The sequence below is a fragment of the Lithobates pipiens genome, unplaced genomic scaffold (assembly GCF_037356315.1).
Source record: "Lithobates pipiens isolate NorthernLeopardFrog02 unplaced genomic scaffold, aLitPip1_a1.2 Scaffold_27, whole genome shotgun sequence".
NCBI classification, from domain to species: domain Eukaryota; kingdom Metazoa; phylum Chordata; class Amphibia; order Anura; family Ranidae; genus Lithobates; species Lithobates pipiens.
Window position 1 is genome coordinate 22,318,459 of NW_027507788.1, and position 20,090 is coordinate 22,338,548.

At 45.5% G+C, this 20,090-nt stretch overlaps 1 protein-coding gene across 4 annotated transcripts in view; it reads left to right on the forward strand.

Moving 5' to 3' along the window:
• Positions 1–20,090, forward strand: part of LIPE (lipase E, hormone sensitive type) — a 126,270-nt gene that overhangs the window by 36,789 nt on the left and 69,391 nt on the right. Inside the window, exon 1 of one of the 4 annotated variants that reach the window (XM_077456605.1) lies at positions 15,188–15,368. The exons of the other annotated variants lie outside the window; for them this stretch is intronic. Within the exon in view, the coding sequence (XP_077312731.1) occupies positions 15,353–15,368 (16 nt within the window). The 5' untranslated portion in view covers positions 15,188–15,352. Of the gene's footprint in view, positions 1–15,187; positions 15,369–20,090 lie in introns of those variants that run through there. 4 annotated transcript variants of the gene reach the window in all.

Genomic DNA, 20,090 nt, shown 5'->3' on the forward strand with positions numbered 1-20,090 from the left:
GGCCAACACCATATTGAACCCTACGGACTAAGACTGGGATGCCATTAAAGTTCATGTGCGTGTATATACCAATACTTTTGGTTATATAGCGTTTGTTGGAAAGGTAGTTAAAGCTCAAACTTATGCCGCGTACACACGATCGGAATTCTCATCAGAAAAAGCTCTGATGGTTTTCCCGACGGAATTCCGAGGGAATTCGGCTCAAGCTGTCTTGCCTACACACGGTCACTTCAAATTCTGATCATTTATAACGCGGTGACGTACAACACGTACGGCGTGACTAGAAAAGGGAAGTTCAATAGCCAGTAGCCAATAGCTTCTGTCTCGTAGTTGAATCTGAGCATGCGTGATTTTTGGCATGTCGGAAATTGCATACACACGATTGGAAGTTTTTCCGTCGGGAAAATTGAGAACATGCTATCAATTTTTGGCTGGCGGAAATTCGGACAGCTAAATTCCAATGGAGCATACACACGGTCGCATTTTCCGATGAAAAGCTCTCATCTGTCTTTTTCCAGCCAGAATTCGGATCGTGTGTACGCGGCATTAGGCTATTGGCTGCAAATTACAATTGCTGACATAGCAATGCTGAATAAGCACTTCCAAAAAGAAATAGGTGATAAAAAGCTCAAACTATCGTTTGTATAGAAGAGTTGTCAAAACCAAACTGGCGTCTTTCTTTTGGGTCATCTATAAAAACAGGAGTAACGGTAACCATACTGAACCCTACAGTCTAAGCCCCTGTACACATGGTCGGAGATTCCGACAACCAAATCCGTCGGATTTTGTCCGTCGGATCTTGTCTGAAACTGTTGCATACACACGATCGGACTAAGTTGTTGAAAAATCCGATCATTCAGAACGTGATGACGTAATTTCGTTACGATGGGACTACGTTCAGGCTAGTAGCCAATAGCTTTGATGTAGGAATTTGATCTGAGCATGCGTGGCGCTTGGTCCGATCAAAATTCTCTACACATGATCGGAGTATGTCCAATCGAACCAGTTGGTCGGGAAATATTTCCAACAAGTTGGAAAATTGGGTCCGACGGATATTCCGACGCAATCAGTCCAATGCATACCACACACAGTCGGATTATCTGACAACACGGTCTGATAGGACACATTCCGACGGATTCTCCGACCGTGTGTACAAGGGCTAAGACTGGGATGGCATTAAAGTTCATGTGCGTGTAAAGGCAGGTGTCTCAATACTTTTGGTACTATCGTTTATCTTGGATCCAGTTTGTATGGTCTATACAGGCTACGTGACCATCTGTCTATACAGAGAAACTTCTTTACAGCTTTAGGGCTTAGCAAACAAATCTGGGCCAATTATTTTGCAACTAAGAATTTCGCTCGCTTAATCTGGAGGTATTACTGCTGAACTAGGCGCGTATTCATTGTCATCATTTCTTTACATTGAGAGTATTGTACAGGGATTTGTCTAATTGCAAATGTTTATCCATACAAAGAGTTTTGTATATTGAAAATTATTTATTGTGCTGTAACAATATCCCAAAGCCATAAAACATATAAATATCCAAAACTAAGCGGGACGCCAACAATTTGAGAAGCATCCAAAGCCCAACACCACCGAGCAACTGAAACCCAGCAGTGTCTTCCTTATTTTATTATTCCTACTACCAATCAGTAAGTATTCTATTAAAAATATACATATATTTTTAGGAGCATATATTTATTTAGCATCACTTGAGTTCAGTTCTTTTCATATTTTTGACCCATAGCTAGAATTTAGCAATTAAAATCAGAACTCTGGCTCAGGGGTTCAGTACAGTGACTCAGAAGGTTTGTTATTGGATCAGCATAATGGTCCACCAACCAACTTTTTTGGACAAATACCGTTTTTATTTTTTTTAATTATATAACATTTTAAAAACCATCACTTTATAATTCATATGTTGTTAACTAAACAAGCTTGTGACAAGGGTATTCAAAGAGTCCTTTTTGTTATTGCCATTATTTCTCACCAGATATGGTCCTCCTCAATCAGGAAGAAATTACATATAAAGACACAAAATTCACTTTAAGTCATTACCGGTCTGGGAAAGATTATAAACCTTCAAAAAGCCTAATCAATATCAAAATCAACCATCCCTTTATTATATACACACGACCGGACTTTTCAACGGACTAGGTCCGACAGACTTTCGGCCGATTTTCTGAATGAACGGACTTGGCCACACACAATCACACCAAAGTCCAAAAGATTTGAACCTGATGAAGTACGGCTGGACTAGAATAAGGACGTTCATAGCCAGTAGCCAATAGCTGCCCTAGTGTCGGTTTTTGTCCTTCGGATTAGCATACACACAAATGGATTTTTTGGTCCGGCGGAGTCCCTGCGGGAACATTTAAAACATGTTCTATTTCTAAAGCCCGCCAGATTTTTGGCAAGCAAAGGTCCGATGGAGCCCACACACGATTGAATTGTTCGACTGACTCGTTCTGTCGGACCTTTGCTGTCATAAAGTCCGGTCGTGTGTGTGCGTGGCATAAGGCTTTTTTCACACTTGCAAGCCTACCACCCTCTACAAAGCAATCCACAATGGACTGTTTTTTTTGTTTTTACTTAAAGTGAAGTTCCAAGCTTTTTATGTTTATTAAAAGTCCGCAGCTACAAAAAGTGTAGTTGCTGATTTTTGGCTGGGGTAATGGCAGAGTATTGGCTGGGGTAATGGCAGAGTATTGGCTGGGGTAATGGCAGAGTATTGGCTGGGGTAATGGCAGCGTATTGGCTGGGGTAATGGCAGCGTATTGGCTGGGGTAATGGCAGCGTATTGGCTGGGGTAATGGCAGCGTATTGGCTGGGGTAATGGCAGCGTATTGGCTGGGTATGGAGGGATGGCTGTCACAGAGCAGCTACTGACACCGATCTCTCCCCTCCACTGTACCGATCAGTACAGAGAGGGGAGGGAGGAACTGGTGTCATGACATGATGCTGGTTTGTTTACAAGTGATTGCTCCGTTATTTGACGGAGCGATCACATTGCAAATGGCCTGGGTGTAGAAAGATGGCCGCCGCTTCGGATCTAGGCCAAAGCTGCAGCCTTTCCCAAGGCCGAGACCACGGAGCACTCCGCGCATCGCGGCGTGTGCTTATCCGAGCAGGTTGACCCATTCGGATCACGGATCGGTGACGATCCGTTGCACCCCTACTGCATACCAATGCACAAAGCAAGGTGTCTCTAAAGACATGGATGAGGGAGTTTGGGGCGGAGGAACTTGACAGGCCTGCACAGACACATACCTGAACCTTGTGGACGGCCTTCCCAGAAGAGTTGAAGCTGTTATAGCTACAAAGGTGGGCCAACTTAATATTGGACCCTACGGGCAAAGACTGGAATGCCTTTTAAGCGGTTGTAAACCTTCACCTTATTGGATTCTATGCATTAAGGTGGAAAAGCCTTCTGTTGGGCTGCAGCCCCCCCCCCCCCCCCCAGAGCCCCCCTTTTACTTACCTGAACCCGAACAGTAGCTCCAGCCACTTTCTCGGGTCCTCATTGGATAGATAAATAACAGTGCAGCCATTGGCTCCTGCTGCTGTCAATCAAATCCAGTGACGTGGGGCCGAGTCTTGCTGTCTGTGTCAAAGGAACGCGCCCACACGAGTGTCCCCCTTGGAATGCGGGTCTCCGAGGGGGCACTCGATTCGGGGAGGAGCCAGGAGCACTGCAAGTCCCATCTGGGAGTAATTGTAACTGCCAGCCCTGCAAAGCCTCATGGGAAACGTAGTTCCACAACAGCTGGAGGGCCCCAGGTTGCCTAGCCCTGGTGTTAATGAAGGTGTCCCAATACTTTTGACAATATAGTGCATGTGAACATTGCAACCTTGTTGCCAAATATAATTAAAGCAGAGTTCCACCCAAAAATGGAACTTCCACTTTAAGGCAAGGTGACCCCCTGACATGTTTGTGTATATTTATAACCAATATGGTTTTTGTATTACAGTAGTATAACCAGAGCTAAAGTCCTCCTTGCATCAGATAAATACTAAAACGAAAATAAAAATAGGAAAAAAATTGATGGTAATGAAACCATAGGGCAATGGCAAACACCACGACCGATGGATATGTGGACAGTTCATATAATTCACAGTCACTTTTCTCTTAGTGTGCACCTTCCACCAGAGTAAGAGTGCAATTATCCACCTCGTGAAGCACACACCCCTCTGGGGTACAAACTCACCAGATGTCTGCTAGAAATAAAGCCTTGTATCTGTGTCCAAACACCGCTCTGTGCTGACACCCCACTTATCCAGAAGGTCCACTGGTATAGGTACTCCGATTGTATCATAAAACACAAGGATAGATGCATTATAATAAACAGGATTACGCTATGTACATCTATCCTTGTGTTTTATGATACAATCGGAGTACCTATACCAGTGGACCTTCTGGATAAGTGGGGTGTCAGTACAGAGTGGTGTTTGGACACAGATACAAGGCTTTATTTCTAGCAGACATCTGGTGAGTTTGTACCCCAGAGGGGTGTGTGCTTCACGAGGTGGATAATTGCACTCTTACTCTGGTGGAAGGTGCACACTAATGCCGCGTACACACGACCAGACTTTTCGAGGGACTTATGCCGCGTACACACGACCGGGCTTAAGTCCGACAGACTTTCGATGGAGTTCTGACAGAGTTCTGACGGAATTTTCGAATGAACGGACTTGGCCACACACAATCACACCAAAGTCGGATTCGAACGTGATGACGTATGACTGGACTAGAATAAGGAAGTATATAGCCAGTAGCCAATAGCTGCCCTAGCGTCAGTTTTTGTCTGTCGGACTAGCATACACACGAGCGGATTCCTCGGTAGGAACTGGGTCCGGCGGAGTTCTGGCGGAAAAATTTGAAACATGTTCCATTTCTAAAGTCTGTCAGACTTTTGCGAATCAAAAGTCCGCTGCAGCCCACACACGATCGAATAGTCTGACGGAATTGTTCCGTCTGACTTTTGATGTTGAAAAGTCTGGTACTGTGTACGTGGCATAAGTCCGACAGACTTCTGACGGAGTTCTGACGGACTTTCCGAATGAACGGACTTGGCCACACACAATCACACCAAAGTCCGACGGATTTGAATGTGATGACGTACGACTGGACTAGAATAAGGAAGTTCATAGCCAGTAGCCAATAGCTGCCCTAGCGTCGGTTTTTGTCCGTCGGCCTAGCACACACACGAGCGGATTTCTCGGTAGGAACTGGGTCCGGCGGAGTTCTGTCGGAAAAATTTGAAACATGTTCCATTTCTAAAGTCTGTCAGACTTTTGCAAATCAAAGGTCCGCTGCAGCCCACACACGTTCGAATGGTCTGCCGGAATCATTCCGTCTGACTTTTGATGTTGAAAAGTCTGGTCGTGTGTACGGGGCATTAGAGAAAAGTGACTGTGAATTATCTGAACTGTCCACATATCCATCTGCTACATAAAGACTGTTGGCCGTGGTGTTTGCCATTGCCCTATGGTTTTATTACCATCAATTTTTTTCCTAATTTTATTTTCGTTTTAGCGCGGTTTTAATATTTATCTGATGCAAGGAAGACTTTAGGTCTGGTTATACTACTGTAATACTTTATATTTATTCAAACAGTTGCTTAGTCTTATTTTATGTTTTGATTTCACCTATATTTTATATTGGTAATTTTATATGTTTATGTATCTATAAATTAATCTTCTTTTTATTTTTTATTTTTTATTTATTTTTTAATGTCTGAGACATCGATATATAATATTGAATAGTTCAACACATCTACCTGCTGTTGGCACTGTAGGATTGAGGTGGCGCTGAGTGGGTGACCCATAGGCCATAGTTATACCTCATTTATCTAATATGGTTCTTGTGCATGGCCTTGTTTTGGTTTGTGGTTGCTGTTTTTGTTAATCCTCAAAGTGGCCTCACATTTCAGCGCTAAAGTTGAAAACATAAAATGTCCTCTTGTTTCTATGAAGTTCATGTTGATCCTGCCAAGTGGTCCCGTGTTGTTTTCTTGCCATGACTCATAACTCATGTTTGCTATCCAGTGGTCCCGTAGTTTTCCCATGTACTTTTTGCCATCATTGGCCGGAGATTTCTGTACAGAGGCCACAACTGTTTTTCTTGTTGACATATTTCCAGATCCCTCAGGACCGATGGAAAAGCACAGTTTTCATCCAATGAGATGTCATCCTGTGATTACATGGAATAGAATTAAATGTACTATCCTAGCAGGGAATTGGGGCAAAGACCAGTGAGCCCAGGGTTGTGGGCAAAATATGGAAATTGTCCATGTCTTCTAGTGAACCTGTGTTTTGGCCATGCAGAGCAAAAGGAACAACAGCTAATTCCTTCCCATATCACTCTTATCCATGCCACTCTTATCCATGCCACTCTTATCCATGCCACTCTTATCCATACCACTCTTATCCCTACCACTCTTATCCCTACCACTCTTATCCATACCACTCTTTTCCATACCACTCTTATCCCTACCACTCTTATCCCTACCACTCTTATCCCTACCACTCTTATCCCTACCACTCTTATCCCTACCACTCTTATCCCTACCACTTTTATCCCTACCACTTTTATCCCTACCACTCTTATCCCTACCACTCTTATCCCTACCACTCTTATCCCTACCACTCTTATCCCTACCACTCTTATCCCTACCACTCTTATCCCTACCACTCTTATCCCTACCACTCTTATCCCTACCACTCTTTTCCATACCACTCTTTTCCATACCACTCTTTTCCATACCACTCTTTTCCATACCACTCTTTTCCATACCACTCTTTTCCATACCACTCTTTTCCATACCACTCTTTTCCATACCACTCTTTTCCATACCACTCTTTTCCATACCACTCTTTTCCATACCACTCTTTTCCATACCACTCTTTTCCATACCACTCTTTTCCATACCACTCTTTTCCATACCACTCTTTTCCATACCACTCTTTCCCAAAAGCACATTCAGACTTTTTTTCTTCTTCTCTGCTTTATGATTGTTTGGCCACCAATAGCGAACAAATGCCCAGTACCTACAGGTATCTGGGTGTAGGACAGTGACTTCTCTTCTTCCCATGTAACAGCACTGATGTTTGTTGATTGGCCCAGCACTGTCACATGGAGACTTATGCCGCGTACACACGACTGGACTTTTCGAGGGACTAGGTCCGACAGTCTTTCTGACGGACTTTCGGCGGAGTTCCGACGGACTTTCCAAATGAACGGACTTGGCCACACACAATCACACCAAAGTCTGAAGGATTCGAACGTGATGACGTACGACTGGACTAGAATAAGGAAGTTCATAGCCAATAGCTGCCCTAGCGTCGTTTTTTGTCCGTCGGACTAGCATACACACGAACGGATTTCTCGGTCCGGCTGAGTTGTGGTGGAAAAATGTAAAACCAAGGTCTGATGGAGCCCACACATGATCGAATTGTCCGACGGACTCGTTCCCGTCGGACCTTTGCTGTCAAAAAGTCTGGTCATGTGTACACGGCATTAGAATTTCCACAGTGGTTTACCACTTAGCTCCAGGAAGCTCAGAGAAGGGGCAGATTAATACTTAAGAGACCCTGCCACCTTTTCTCGTTAAAGCAGAGCTCCAGTCTCTTAAATGAAAATTAAAATTCAGCAGGTACAAACTGTAGCTGTTGACTTTTTAGTAAACAGCCACTCTCCTATCCCACGATCCAGAGGAGTGCTCACCCCAGGCGGTTTCTCCCTGTGTCTTCTCTCGCTGGCATCTTTACTATGGACACCCGGGTGTGACCGATTGTGGCTTCATAGTCAGGTACCCACTGTGCACTGTGAATGGTTCTGCAGTCTTCTGGGACCTGTCACGTCCCAGAAGACTTTGGGAGGGAAGGAGAACTTCGGCTTTCGATCGCCTAGGCAGTCGGAGCGAAAGTGGGATTGGGAACCCCAGCTCCCCCCAAAGTTCCATTTCACAAACAGGAGCGGGTGAAGAAGCCTTAAAGTGAACTTCCCTTTTTGATTGGAGCTCTGCTTTAAGGATAAAGTGACTGTGTAACCGGCCTCCACCGAACCCCTTTTACTTCCCTAGCAAGTGCTTTTCCAATGCTCCTGCCTATAATTACCTAGCTTTGGTTGTTGGGTGATGAGGGGAGCGGTGACATCACTCCAACATCTTGGGCCAAGCGGTTGGCTGCTTAACAGTAGATTTGTGACAGGGGATGAGGTCACTTTCTCCCCTATTCCTGGAATCATCTAATATTGTGTCCAGTTGAGATGGAGACAGGATATTCGAGGGTTCCCCGACAAAGCATTAGGGGTTTGTGGGGAGGAGGGTGTCCTTTATGCTGTCACTTTGACCTGCATGTACATGGTGACAGTGCCTCTCTTAAAGTGGTTGTAAACTCTTACAAACCACTTTGACCCACAGGTAAGCCTAGATTAAGGCTTACCTGTAGGTCCAAGAAATATCTCCTAAACCTACACGGTTTAGGAGATATTTGCCGAAAGACAGGCACCGCTGTCTACGGCGCATGCGCCGTAGACAGTGGTGCGCAGACTCTGTGCCCATGCGCGGGAATGACGTCATCGCGGGAGTGACGTCATCTCGGCTCCGACGAATGACAGCGCCAGGGCAGCGAGACCCACCAAGAAGATGGAGGCTCTGGACTACAGGGGACAGCGGTGACATCGCTGGCTCCTGTGTCAGGTAAGTGACACATAATGGGCTACTATGCGATGCATAGTAGCCCATTATGCTTTACCTTTACAGGGAATCAGAGAAAGTAAACTCATCAGGGTTTACTTCCTCTTTAAGGTGCCTACAGGTTGTAACGATGTTCAGGATCTGGCAGTGTTTTGTCCTCTCTGCTGCTGACTGCTGAGACCAGGTGGGGGCGGAGACAAAGTGGGTGCCGCAGCTGCAGGAGAGGTCTGCGAGGAGCAAAAAATATGGCACGGTGGGCCGCATTCGGCCTGCGGGCCTTGTATTTGACACGTGCCCTAAAGTTTGAGGGACAGTGAACAGGGCCTAAAAGAAATATTATTGTGATTCTGTAATGTTGGCATGCTCCTTGATAATTCATGTGAGGATGTTAACCCTTGTACGCACGGTCGGAGATTCCAACGGAATGTGTCCTATCGGAAAGTTTTGTCGGATATTCCGACTGTGTGTGGTCTCCATCGGACTGTTTCCGTCGGAATATCCAACGGATCAACTTTTCCAACTTGCCGGTAAAAATTTTCCAACAAAATGCTCCGATCGGACATACTCCGATCATGTGTAGCCTACTCCAACGGACAAAGTGCCACGCAATGCTCAGATCAAATTCCTAGACCAAAGCTATTGGCTACTAGCCTGAACGTACTCCCGTCGTAACGAAATAACATCATCACGTTAAGTACGATTGGATTTTCTGACAACTTTGTCCGACTGTGTGTATGCAACAGTTTCAGACAAAATCCGTCGGATTTGGTTGCCGGAATGTCCGACCGTGTGTACAAGGGCTTATAGTTCAGCTCAAAATTTGTTCCGGATTTTGATAGTGATGGGAAGGTTTGGAACCTCTTGTTGTTTTATAATATCGTCTTAAGTTATTGAAGACCTTTTACCATCACTTTTGGTCTTCTGACACAGTGTCAGTGGGATGGGAAGTGAGGGTCAATTTCACAAATTGGGGCAGATATATACTATGTCCTCACCCCATTAAAAAAAAAAAAAAACCCTTAAAGACTTTAGTAAAAGATTCACTTTTATTTGTCCCCCCCTCAACATTTCCTGTTGCCATCCCTTGGTTGCATGACATTTCAGCTTCCCCAAGTGCGCCCAGTTACACCCAGTCTCATTACTGAAATGTCTTTCAATGTGTTATGAATGGCTTTCAAATCCATTCAGTGTGGGAATAATGTAGAAGTTGCTTTGCTGTGGTTTAACAAAGAAGAAAAAAAAAGACCATCTTTATGTTTTTTGCAAGTTCTATATCATCGTGTAATGATAGGTTTGTCGTTCATAGATGAATAGGATGAGAAGACTAAGCCATGGCGCATATGGGTACTTTGTGCTCTAGCGTTACGGTTATATGGCCTTGTGGTTAACACTAGACTTTATAATATTAATATTTTGCAAAGATAAAGACCGACCAATCACAATTCAGCCGTTTAGTCAAAAAAGTCTGGTTGCTGTGAGTTAGTGTGTTGCCATTTTAGCTTTTTGCCTTGTTGAGGTGGACCTTGCAACCTTGGAGAACTTTGTGTTCTTCTGCTGTGTAACTGTAACGTGGCATAAGTAACTTCGCTAAAGTCATTTACGTGGCTCTTCACCCCTTCGGCACTCTTTCTTCCTCCCCTCCTATCCTTTAAATAATGTTTTTTTTTTTTTTTTTTATGTGTCTGTTCTGCCCCCCCTATGCACTGTGCGCCCTGTGCCTCCTTGTAAATGCACAACGCATTTCCCAGGAGGCATTGTCCCTCCATTAAGTAAAGGCTCACGTGGTACGTCATCAGTAGGCCAGCTGACTGAACCCAGAAAAGCCGGCACCTACCAATTGCGTCACACCTGGACATGGTGACTTAGACTGAGCAGTGGCAAAACCCCAACCCCCACCCCCTACTCTATATCTTGCAATAAGATTTCTCTGGACAGGGACCTGCATTACACACTGGGACGCACTCAAGTATGACTGGGTTAAGAGAAAATGTATAGGTTTGGGTTCAGTTTTATTTTTAACGTGGATGTAAATGCGAACTGTCTTAAAGCGGAGTTCCACCCATTTAAAAGTCAGCAGCTACAAAAAGTGTAGCTATTGATCTGTAATGATCGGACACTTGCCTGTCCCGCGGTCCAGTGATGTGGGTGCACGAAGCCCCGCTCCTCTCCCCCTCCTCTCTGTGGCGCCAGCATTGTAACTGTGGGCGCCCGGCTGTGGCCTCACAGCCGGGCGCTGTGAGGCGATTTGACAAGTCCTTTATTTCTTTTTCTTTCCATTTCTGCTTCATCTTCTTCTTCATCTTCATCTTCTTCTTCATCTTCATCTTCTTCATCTTCTTCTTCATCTTCTTCTTCATCTTCTTCTTCATCTTCTTCTTCATCTTCATCTTCATCTTCTTCATCTTCATCTTCTTCATCTTCATCATCATCTTCACCTTCATCTTCACCTTCATCTTCACCTTCATCTTCACCTTCACCTTCACCTTCACCTTCATCTTCATCTTCATCTTCTTTTTCATCTTCATTTTCATCTTCTTCTTCACCTTCACCTTCACCTTCATCTTCATCTTCATCTTCTTCTTCTTCATCTTCATCTTCATCTTCTTCATCTTCATCTTCATCTTCATCTTCATCATCATCATCATCATCACCTTCATCTTCACCTTCATCTTCACCTTCACCTTCACCTTCATCTTCATCTTCTTTTTCATCTTCATTTTCATCTTCTTCTTCACCTTCACCTTCATCTTCATCTTCTTCTTCATCTTCTTCTTCATCTTCATCTTCATCTTCTTCTTCATCTTCACCTTCATCTTCATCTGCTTATTCATCTTCTTCATCTTCATCTTCTTCATCATCTTCTTCTTCATCATCTTCTTCTTCATCTTCTTCTTCTTCTTCATCTTCTGCTTCATCTTCTGCTTCATCTTCTGCTTCATCTTCATCTTGTTCATCTTTTTGTTCATCTTCTTGTTCATCTTCTTGTTCTTGTTCTTCTTCTTCTTCATCCTCCGCTCTTCTCATCCCTCATCTTACTCCGACTACTTCTCCGCTCCGTCCACATGATCAGTCTCAGTGGGAGTCTTCAGCCGGGTGACTCTTCGATTCTTTTGACACTTCTTAAATAACAGAGGGCGGGGACACCACAGGGACTTCCCTTTGGCTTTCCTCGTGTTGTCAGAGGGGGGTGGGGTCACCCGTTTACGTAAACGTCCATTATTTAAAGAGGAAGTAAACCCTGATGAGTTTACTTCCTCTTTCATTCCCTGCAAAGGCAAAGCATAATGGACTACTATGCATCGCATAGTAGTCCATTATGTGTCACTTACCTGACACAGGAGCCAGCGATGTCACCGCTGTCCCCTGTAGTCCGCCGCATCCATCATCTTGGTGGGGTCTCGCAGCTCCGCTGCTGTCATTCGGTGAAGCCGCGATGACGTCACTCCTGCGCATGCGCATGGGAGCCGACACGCGCGGCAGCTCCGTCGTTGAGAATGCCGCGTTCAGTGCGCCTGCGCGCCGCTGTCTACGGCGCATGCGACGTAGACAGCGGTGCCTGTTTTCGGGCAAATATCTCCTAAACCGTATAGGTTTAGGAGATATTTCTTGGACCTACAGGTAAGCCTTAATCTAGGCTTACCTGTAGATCAAAGTGGTTTGTAAGGGTTTACAACCACTTTAAGAAGTGTCAGAAGAATTGAAGCGTCACACAGCTGAAGACTCCCACTGAGGCGGATCCTTACACTTGCCTATTTTATCTGTTTTTCGACTAGTCAACTTCAGAGACAACATGTTCACTGGCTGCCTAATATATCACACCAACTTTCAGGTGCCATTGTAACATGATAATCAATGTTACTCACTGTCGATGGTCAAAATGTTATGGCTCTGTGTGCATGTTATTTATGTAGATGTATACAGGTGTGCTCAAACATTGGCATAGCCTGGCAAAAATTTTGAAATTTTGGTGTTGATCTTAAAAATATGATCATACCAAAAAAAAAAAAAAAACAACACTTTTATTTAAGGATAGTGATCATGTGCAGCCATTTATTATCACATAGTTGTTTGGAGCCTTTTTAGATCATAATAACTGAAATCGCCCAAATGTCCCTGATCAAAAGTTTCCATCCCTTGGCATGTTTGGCCTTGGTACAGATACACACATGGTGAGACAAAGGTTAAAATTAAAGATTCATTTCTAACACCTGTGGCTTTTTAAATTGCAATTAGTCACTCTGCATAAATAGTGAATTTGTTTGCTCTCACATGAATGCACTGAGCAGACTAGATACTGAGCCATGAGGAGCAGAAAAGAACTGTCAAAAGACCTGTGTAAAAAGGTAATGGAACTGTATAAGGACAGAAAAAGATATAAAAAGATATCAAGAGCCTTGAATATGCCAGCCAGTACTTAACAAGTGGAAAATTCAGGGTTCTCTTGATATCAAGCTAAGGTCAGGCCAACTATAAGCGCTATGTTTGGAGAGAGGTCAACAAGGTCTATAGCAGTGATGGCGAACCTTGGCACCCCAGATGTTTTGGAACTACATTTCCCATGATGCTCAGCTACATTACACAGTGCATGAGCATCATGGGAAATGTAGTTCCAAAACATCTGGGGTGCCAAAGTTCGCCATCACTGGCCTATAGTATTTTCTTTAACCACTTGCTGACTGCTGCACGATGACATACATCGACATAATGGCAGCGGTGGGCAAATGGGCGTACCTGCACATCACCCTTTAATTGTTGGTGCTAGCGAGCGCGTGCCCCCGCCAGGTACAGTGTGACTGTGCCCGCCGGACCGGCAGACATCGAGTCACGGAGCCTCAGAACGGGGAAGTGCCTACCCATATTTACCGGCGTATAAGGCGACCCGACATATAAGACGACCCGACCCCCCCACACACACACTTTTTGATTTAAAACTTTGGTTTTGTGCTGTACTCACTGTATAAGACGACCCCCTTGTGCGGTAATACCGTATGTCCAGTAACGAAGTTGGCACCGGGTAACATGCTGTCTCACAGTATACATACAGTATACCACCCTGAGTCACGGCGAGCTATGCATTCTATTATTGAATACAGTGCCTGCTCGGATTGGCAAAGGTTGTAACATCATCAGCCCGCGCCTCTGACTCTCACAGCCAATCCGAGCAGGCTACTGTATGTAGCCTGCTGGGATTGGCAGAGGTTGTTACTCCAATCCGAGCAGGCTCTGTATTCATTAATAGAATACATCGCTCGCCGGGATTGGCTCAGCGGTGTATACTGTATGTATACAGTATTACCGCACACTCCGGAGGGCTTAACATCCAGCGGGCGGCTGGCATATGATAACCCCAGCTGTATACCTGGCGTATAAGACGACCCCCGCTTTTTGCCCATTTTTTTTTTTTTTTTTACTGTAAAAGGTCGTCTTATACGCCGGAAAATACGGTAAACAAGGCATTTCCTCGTTCTGCCTTGTGACATGACAGAGATCACTGCTCCCTGTCATCAGGAGCAGTGATCGCTGTCATGTGAGTTGAAGCCCACCCCCCCAGCTAGAATCACTCCCTAGGACACACTTAACCCCTTCATCGCGCCCTAGTGGTTAACCCCTTCACTGCCATTTACACAGTAATCAGTGCGTTTTATAGCCTGATCGCTGTATAAATGGCAATGGTCCCAAAATAGTGTCGAAAGTGTCCGATGTGTCCGCCATAATGTTGCAGTCATGATAAAAATCACAGATCGCCGCCATTACTAATAAATTTTTTTTTAAAAAATGTCATAAAAATACCCCATTTTGTAGATGCTATAACTTTTGCGCAAACCAATCAATATACACTTATTGCGTGTTTTTTTTTTTATTTTTTTTTTTTTTTTTACCAAAAATATGTAGAAGAATACTTATGGGCCTCAATTGAGGAAAAAAATTGTGTGTTTTATATATTTTTGGGGGATATTTATTATAGCAAAAAAAATGTTTTTTCAAAATTGTCGCTCTTTTTTTTGTTTATAGCGCAAAAAATAAAAACCACAGAGGTGATCTAATGCCACCAAAAGAAAGCTCTATTTGTGGGGGGAAAAAAAAGGACGTAAATTTTTGTTTGGGTGCCACGTCGCACAACCGGCGCAATAGTCAGATAAAGCGACACAGTGCCGAATCGCAAAAAGTGCTCTAGTCAGGAAGGGGTTCAAATCTTCCGGGACTTAAGTGGTTAAAAATGGTACAAATATTTACAAATTCTCCAAAGGGTATACAAACTTGTACACACCAGTGTCTATATATCCTTTGTTGTAGGACACGGTGTCACTTCCTGTATGTTGTGCAGAATACGAGAGCGAAGGTCCTCTGCTGATCTGTAGATGGGAAGATGCGGCTTCCTCACGTTTCTCTGGTCTTGTGTTACAATGTTTAGCTGTTTTTGTTGTTTGGAAGGATCAGAAATAGCTTGGCTGGTTTCCTGCTGGTGTGAATGTCTTGTTCTGTGCAGAGGGCACTGTGTACATAGAGCCACGAGGGGAGATGAAGGAGCTCGCAGTCACATGACACAGCGGTGCCAGGCAGGACCAGCAGAGCTTGTACTGGACATGGGAGTCATTGTTTTGGTCCTTACCTGCATCTACATCGGACTGTTCTGACCAGAAACTGATGTACCATGGCTGTTCAGAAAGGTGAGTCGAGTACAGAGTGGGTCCCAATACATATACATGTATAGATGCAATTTGCTTGCATGTTAAAGTGATATTAAACCCTCCGTCTTTAGGCAGATTTAATCACTTAGGCCGCGTACACACGATCGAATTGTCCGGCAAACTTAGTCCGGCAAACAATCTGGCAGACTTTCTACCGAACGGACTTGGCCACACACGGACACACAGAAAGTCCAGCGTTTGCTAGCGCGATGACGTACAGCGCGTACGACGCTACTTGAAAAAGGAAGTTCAATAGCTTCCTTCTCGTACTGGCTTCTGAGCATGCGTCATTCTTAAGGCCCGTACACACGGTCGGACTTTTTGACAACAAACATGCAAATTAGCTGTTTTGGAGCAACATCCGACTGTGTGTACGCTCCATCGGACAAACTTTTTCTGTTTTCATCTGACTTTTGTTGGCTGTGCGAACGGACAAACTTTCTGGCAACAAAAGTCCGATTGGAGCAAAGTCCGACCGTGTACGCAAAAGCATCGGACTTTTGTACAAGGTACAAATACGCATGCTCAGAACCAATGCAAAAGATCAGACTACAATACAGAAGTTGACCAAAGGTGGCGCTGGAGTCATTGAACGTCCTCTTTTGAAGTGGCGTCAGTACGTTGTGACGTCACTACGTTCGTGTTTGTTGAAAAAAAATAAGACCGTGTGTATGCAATACAAACTTGTGGACCACGCCCTTTGTACAAAAGTCCACGGAAAAGTTTGTACAAAGTCCGACCGTGTGTACGAGGCTTTAGTCCGCCGGACTAGCATACCCACGAAGGTATTGTCCGCTGAAACCAAAGTCCGGCGGAAAGATTGGACTGCAAAAATACTTTCTAAGTCCGCCGGACTTTACGCTGAGAAAGTCCGCTGAAGCCCACACATGACCGGATTGTCCGGTGAAATGTGTTTCGGCGGACTAATTACGCCGGACAATTCGATCGTGTGTACGCGACATTACTGAGTATGCATCTTATTTATATTTTAAAGCGATAGTAACCACTTGCTTACTGAATGGCACCTAAACTCCCCTTCCTGTCCAGACCAATTTTCAGCTTTCAGCGCTGTCACACTTTGAATGACAATTGCGCGGTCATACAACACTGTACCCAAATTGAGTTTTTTTATAATTTTTTTCACACAAATGGAGTTTTTTTGGTGGTATTTAACCACTTGCTTACTGGGCACTTACACCCCCCTCAGTCCCAGACCAATTTTCAGCTTTCAGCGCTGATGCACTTTGAATGACAATTGCGCGGCCATACAACACTGTACCCAAATGAAATTTTTATCATTTTTTTTCCCACAAATAGAGCTTTCTTTTGGTGGTATTTAATTACAGCTGGGAGTTTTATTTTTTGCTAAACAAACAAAAAAAGATGCAAAAAAAAAAATTATGTTTAATAGTTTGTTATAAAATTTTGCAAACAGGTAATTTTTCTCCTTCATTGAAGTGCGCTGATGAGGCGGCCCTGATAGGCTGCACTGGTGGGCCCTGATAGGCTGCACTGGTGGGCCCTGATAGGCTGCACTGGTGGGCCCTGATAGGCTGCACTGGTGGGCCCTGATAGGCTGCACTGGTGGGCCCTGATAGGCTGCACTGGTGGGCCCTGATAGGCATAGTTAAGGCGGCACTGATGGGCGAAGATGGGCACAGATAAGATGGCACGGATAGGTGGCACTAAGGGGCACTGATGGGTACCACTGATAGATGGGACTGATGGGCACTGATAGGTGGCACTGATAGGTGGCTCTGATAGGTGGCACTGCTGGGCACTGATGGGCACTGATGGGCGGCACTGCTGGGCACGGATATGTGGCACTGGGGTGCAGCACCTTTGAGGCAGATTGTTGGCACTGCTGGGTGGCACTGTGGGCACTGCTGGGTGGCACTGCTGGGTGGCACTGTGGGCATTGCTGGGTGGCACTGTGGGCACTGCTGGGTGGCACTGACAGGGGGGACACATTTTTTATTGACACATTTTTTATTGATGTGGCAAAGCAGGGGGCAGGTGGGCACTGGCAGGGCTGGCCGTGATCGGGACTGATGTCCCGATCACGGCCGCCGGTAATCGGCTCTTTTTTTTTCTCCTCGCGCTGTCAACGCGAGGAGGAATAATAGCCGATTAATAGCCGGCTCCGTTATATCACATGATCAGCTGTCATTGGCTGACAGCTGATCACGTGATAAGGGGTCGGGATCGACCCCTTGCTCGGATCGGTGATCAGGCGAGTCTCATAGACTCGCCGATCACAGAGCGCGCCTCAGGGGGCGCGCAGGCCGCTCGTGCATGGGACGACATCAATAGACGTAGTCCCGGCAAAGGAGATCCGCGCTGTAGCTGTCATTCGGCTATAGCGCGGATCTCAACTGGTTAATCACCACTTGGGTTTTTATTTTTTGCTAAACAAACAAAAAAAATATGTTTCATAGTTTGTTATAAAATTTTGCAAACCTGTAATTTTTCTCCTTGATATTCGCTGGTGAGGCTGCACTGATGAACACTTATGGGCTGCAATGATAGGCACAGGTAAGGCAACATTGATAGGCACTGATAAGACGGCACCGATGGGTGCCACTGACAGGTGGCACTGATGGGCAATGATTTTTTGGCACTGGTAGGTGGTATTGATAGGCAGCACTGGTAATGACGCACTGGTGGCACTGTGGCACTGTGAGGTGGTACTGAGGGCACTGATAGGTGGCAATGTGAGGTGACACTGTGGGCACTGGTAGGTGGCATTGGTGAGCACTGGTGGTGTCTTTACGATCGGGACCAATGTCCCTCTCGCAGCCACTGGTGATCGGCTTTTTTTTTTTTTTACTCCTTATGCTATCAGCCTGAAGAGGAAAAATAGGCTATTACCGGCTTTGTTTACATCACATGATCAGCTGTCATTGGCTGACAGCTGATCCCGTGGTAAGGGGTTGGGATCAACCCCTTACTCCGATCTGTGATCAGCTGAGTCTCTCAAAGACTCGCTGATCACAGCGCGTGCTGCGCGCACCCTGCAGGGGGCGTGCAGGCCGCTCGAGCACGGGAGGACATCCATGTGCGCCCTTCCGGCAAATGAAGTCCGCGCTGTAGCTGTCTTTCAGGTATAGCGCAGACGGCCGATGGTTAAAGGCTTGTGTTTTTTTTGTTTTGTTTTTCAAATAACAAGCATGTTAACATATAAGTTATTAACATAACTTACCTGCTCTGTGCATAAATTTGTTGAGTATAGCCTCAAATAGGGACACTAAACCTAGGCATAAAAAAATACCATCATCCAAAATGATATAGGAAGACAAGGGGAGGGATAAGAGCCTGAGGGTACCTGCTGGGGCTAGCCACACGAACACTCAAACCCCCAGATTTAGTAGTGTACTATCTCGGTACTAATGTGCTCCAGGAAAAGGAGGGAAGGGAGGGGGGAAATGGGGGAGGGGGGGAGAAGGGGAAGAGGGGATGGCGCAATGAAGAGAGAAAGGGAAAGAAGGGGGGAAAATGCTGCTCTGTGCAGTGGCTTTGCACAGAGCAGCTTTGATCTTCCTCTTACAGGGGTCGTCTGCTGACGCTCTTGGCCCCTCCCTCCTGCCGATTGCCCCCAGAGCAAACCGCTTGCTGTGGGGGCTCCTTAGCTGCTACTCTGCATGTACATTCACACACAGAGCCATGGCTTGGGGGGAGGGGGGGTGGGGGGGGTTGCTGATGCCTAAACATTTTTTGCCTTAATACAAGAAATTCATTAAGGTAAAAAATGTTTCAACTTTAGAAACACTTTAACCCCTTTGTGCCGGCCCTTTGATTTGATATGCTTTTTTTATATATTTTGCACTGCGCCGAATGTCCTCCGTTAGGAGCGCGTCTAGGCACACCGAGACCCTAAAATCAAGTTGAGATTTCCAAAAGAAGTTAAAAAAGGACTCTTTAAGGGGTTTGCATTCCGGGAGGCGGGGTAGAGCTTGTGACCATGTGACTGCTGTGATTGGCTGTCACGGCAGTCACATGATCGGAAAACTCCCGCTCGTAAGAAGCGTTCAGGAAAATTCTCTTGAGCCACCAGGATGCGCGTTCTTGGCACAGTTCTTTTGGCACTAATGCATGCAAATATGCGGCCCCTCAGTGGCAAAGCCCGGCCTCTAAGAGGCCACATATTTGCATAAGCTTAGCGCCTGGGGGTTACAATGTTGATCCTTCCAAGAATGTCTTTGTTCAGGTACTTCCTGTTATGGGGTGACAGCAAGTTAGCTGGTCATATAGATGGATCAAAATTTGGCCTGTTCAGCGGGAAGAGTCACCGCTGTCAGAATACAATGTCTCAGAAGTGAGGATTCCTCTAGCCAACTCGCTTGTCTAGATGAAGAAATCTTTCTTTTCTCAAATCGCCTTTCAGGACAACCCCGGAGACAGTCGGCTCCACCTTCTTCACAGGAAACGCATGCCAGCCTTTAAAAACTCTTCCTCTTCCACCATGGCTTCAGTTATTGTGTTTCCTCCATGGTGGAAGCATGTGCCTGGAACCAGGGAAGCTACACGCTCTCCGGGGTGGTGGAGCAGGCTTACTGGTTGTTGTTGGTAGTTTGTATGGCCAGCCAGCAGCCCCCCCAGGGGTGGGGGGTTGTCTAGTGTCCCCGGTCCCGCCATCTCAGGGGAGTGAGGCCCTTCAGAGGGTCAGTGTCGTGCTCCTGGAGTCCGCATTGTGTGGATGCA